This window comes from Myzus persicae, unplaced genomic scaffold, assembly GCF_001856785.1.
Source record: "Myzus persicae strain clone G006 unplaced genomic scaffold, MPER_G0061.0, whole genome shotgun sequence".
NCBI lineage: Eukaryota > Metazoa > Arthropoda > Insecta > Hemiptera > Aphididae > Myzus > Myzus persicae.
The window spans coordinates 1-1495 of record NW_019101498.1 but is presented as its reverse complement, the minus strand read 5'-3'; the positions used below and the strand labels follow the sequence as shown (position 1 = coordinate 1495).

Below are 1495 nucleotides of genomic sequence, written 5' to 3'. Positions count from 1 at the left end.
AAAAAGGAAAATCAATTCCTTAAACTCTCAAGTCCAAATAATATTTTAATGATACTGTTAATGACTTTTCATTATTAAACTTAGTTTAAAAAAAAATTTTCAATCAAACATTTTTTAAACAACAAACATTAAATAAACATAATTTTCTCAATAATCTCATACATCTAACGGAACCCTTGACATTGTTCCACGGAACCCTAAGGTTCCGCGGAACACACTTTGGGAAACGCTGGTCTAGACTATATGTGCTATATAGATTATGCTGAATCATTATTGGACTACTTTGTGAGAACATATTTTGAAGAAATGTATGGTCGTCAGCATTTTTCTCACAACATTCATGGTCTTTTACATATACAGTCAAATTCGCTTATAACGATGCCGTATATAACGATATTCCGGGTAAAACGATCAAAAGCAATGTATTTGGTTGGTTTTATATGTTATGTGTACTACTTTTATTCGTATATAACGATATCGGTTATAACGATAATCCGGATATAGCGATGTTATTTTAAAACGAAAATTTGTTTTTATAATCACCTATAGCGATTATTAATACAGTATTGTACCTAGTAGTAAATTTGATTTCGACCAAATCGATATGACTTAATCTTATCTGTAACAGATAATGTGTCTTGTGCGACCGTACTGTATACAGCATACGTTTCTTACTCGTTTAGTCGCCGTTTTGATTGCTATCCGTTTAGACACGTTCTGAATTCCGTAGTTAAAAATGTCAAATAAAAGAAGACGCTGTTTCACTATTGCTGAAAAAGTGAAAATAATTGAACGTTTAGAATGTGGTGTTTCTAATAAAGATCTTTGCCAAGAGCTAGGAATTAGTCAATCAACACTATCTACCATATGGAAATCAAAAGACCAAATAAAAAGCGTTTTTCAAAAAGACGTGACATCTAACAAAAGGTTAAAATGTAGCCAACATCAAGACGTCGAACTGGCTCTCTTTGAATGGTTCAAAATACAACGATCTAAAAATATTCCAATAAGTGGTCCGATACTTCAAGAAAAAGCGACCGAATTCGGGAAGCGTTTTAATAAAATCGATTTTCAATGTTCTTCTTCTTGGATTACCCGTTTTCGTCAAAGACACAATATCGTTTTTGGAAAAATAAGTGGAGAATCGTCAAGCGTTCCTGTTGGTGTTTCGGAAAATTGGCTGGAACACGTTTGGCCTAATTTGCGTAAAAATTATGCAGATTGTGACATTTATAACGCTGATGAAACTGGATTGTTTTATCGTCTAACACCATCTCAAACATTACGTTTTAAAGGGGAAACATGCAGTGGTGGTAAATTATCTAAAGAGCGACTCACAATTCTTGTAGCCTCTAATATGACTGGTTCTTACAAACAAAAATTGTTAGTAATTGGAAAATCTAAGACTCCGAGATGTTTTAAAAATGTCAAAAACTTGCCAGTCGACTACAAAAGCAATAAAAAAGCATGGATGACCGGTGACATATTTTCCGAC

At 33.2% G+C, this 1495-nt stretch overlaps 1 protein-coding gene across 1 annotated transcript; it reads left to right on the top strand.

Moving 5' to 3' along the window:
- Positions 1–584: 584 nt before the first annotated feature.
- Positions 585–1489, top strand: LOC111029328 (tigger transposable element-derived protein 4-like; the record flags this gene model as incomplete). The annotated part of the gene is made up of 1 exon (XM_022308292.1): positions 585–1489. A coding segment is annotated over exon 1 (753 nt), but the record flags the coding sequence as incomplete, so codon positions are not given.
- Between the last annotated feature and the right edge of the window lie 6 nt (positions 1490–1495).